Raw genomic sequence first — 2,212 nt, 5'->3', positions numbered from 1 at the left:
TCAGACCTTAATACCCCGAAACAGGCTATCTAGATTGAAAGTGTCACCCATAGACTTATGAATCAGGAAGTTCAATATAGGCCAATACTGGTCATTAAATACATAAAATATATATTCGTTATCAATACAAATAAAACAAGTCTTTGAGAGTTCTAATATTGCACTTAGTATGCTTTATTTTTTTAAGTGGCCACTTCACACTTTACTCGGTTTCCTATATTCAAATTTTCAGGATGTTCATCAACAAAATGAAAATACTCACACTAATCCGTCCGCTAACATTTCCCTGCGATAGCTTTAGAATTTGCAGTTTTAACCAATTTTGATCAAATTTGGTATGTATTTATTTAAAATGGAGATCCAGTTTCAATTTTAACCCATTCTGACTTTTAACCACCAAGATATTAACCACTGAGATATTAACCACCTAGATATTAACCACCTAGATATTAACCACAACCTAGATATTAACCACAACCTAGCTATTAACCACAACCTAGATATTAACCACCTAGATATTAACCTCAACCTAGATATTAACCACAGCCTACATATTAACCACCTAGATATTAACCACCTAGATATTAACCACTTAGATATTAACCTCCTAGATATTAACCACAACCTAGATATTAACCACAACCTAGCTATTAACCACAACCTAGATATTAACCACCTAGATATTAACCACAACCTAGATATTAACCACAGCCTAGATATTAACAACAGCCTAGATATTAACCTCCTAGATATTAACAACAACTTAGCTATTAACCACAACCTAGATATTAACCACCTAGATATTAACCACAACCTAGATATTAACCACAGCCTAGATATTAACCACCTAGACATTAATCGCCACCTAGATATTAATCACCACCTAGATATTAACCACAACCTAGATATTAACCACCTAGTTAATAATAGAGATATTAATCACCTAGATATTAACCACCTAGATATCAACCACCTAGATATTAATCACCACCTAGATATTAATCACCACCGAGATATTAATCACCACCGAGATATTAACCTGCTAGATATTAACCTTCTAGATATTAACCGCCGAGATATTAATCACCGAAATATTGACCACCTAGTTATTAACCACCACCTAGATATTAACCACCACCTAGATATTAACCACCAAGGATATTAACCACCGAGATATTAACCGCCTAGATATTAACCACCACCTAGATATTAACCACCACCTAGATATTAACCACCGAGATATTAACCACCGAGATATTAACCCTATGTATATCGCATATCGAGTGCCCTAGCAACTTCGGTTTTTTTTTAACGATGTATTGATTTAATATTACACCTTAATACATTGCTTAGGCAAATAACATGACTGCCTTATCTATAGAAGAGGGACTCAATAAAGAAAATTAAAAACATTTTAGAACGATAAATGTTTGAAAGTACCAGGTACGAGAACAGTGTAGGATTATCGTTTTTTTTCCTTCCAATTGCAGCCCCAGTGTGGGTACAGCCCCCTCCCCCTTGAATAAGGTTTGTAACCCCAATTGTACCCCAAATTCAAACAGATTTCTAATAAATTTAAAAACATGATTTCCCTAAGAATGCACCTACTCGATTACATTTTTTGAAAATATTTTTGGGATAAACCCTGTCAGGAGCTCAATGGGAGGTTTACGTATTTTTCCATAGAGCTGCCGCCACATTTGGAATCTCAATCTCACAATGGACTCCGTAATGCATTTATTCGCTCCAAAACGGGTGCCGTCATGCCAAATGTACTAATTGTACTAATAGAACCTAATCTATCGTACATAACTTAAATTACGAAGCAAGGTTAACAATTGTAAAGTAGTTTGACTGGGATTGAAACACATTTTGCTGGGCAAACATTAACACTGAGTCACAAGATTACCTGGCTAGGGTGATGTTATCGTGAATCCATGGGATAACCAACTCCCCCCTTTCTACTGAGCCACCGCGGCTCCCGTATAAGTATTCAAAGAGGAAGTATATCTTTAATGACCTGCATCGCTGACAAGGAAATCTTTATACACCTGAATACGCATTCAATGGCAGTACATACACATATACTTAATTAATTCAACGAAATAGTTTCTTTCAAATTTTCTTAGTAAACTCTCTGGTTGTTCCGCCCCTTAAATCTGTCATAGGTTATTCTTATGCAATTTATATCCTTGTTATAAAAGGGTGTGAT

General features: G+C 35.4%; 1 protein-coding gene across 1 annotated transcript; it reads left to right on the top strand.

Annotated features, from left to right (window-relative positions):
* Positions 1-610: 610 nt before the first annotated feature.
* Positions 611-1,165, top strand: LOTGIDRAFT_138021 (hypothetical protein; the record flags this gene model as incomplete). The annotated part of the gene is made up of 1 exon (XM_009048361.1): positions 611-1,165. A coding segment is annotated over one exon (555 nt), but the record flags the coding sequence as incomplete, so codon positions are not given.
* Between the last annotated feature and the right edge of the window lie 1,047 nt (positions 1,166-2,212).

Source organism: Lottia gigantea, assembly GCF_000327385.1.
Source record: "Lottia gigantea unplaced genomic scaffold LOTGIsca_120, whole genome shotgun sequence".
Taxonomy (NCBI): domain Eukaryota; kingdom Metazoa; phylum Mollusca; class Gastropoda; family Lottiidae; genus Lottia; species Lottia gigantea.
Note: the sequence above shows the minus strand (reverse complement) of the source record. Positions and strands in the feature narration are given on the sequence as shown.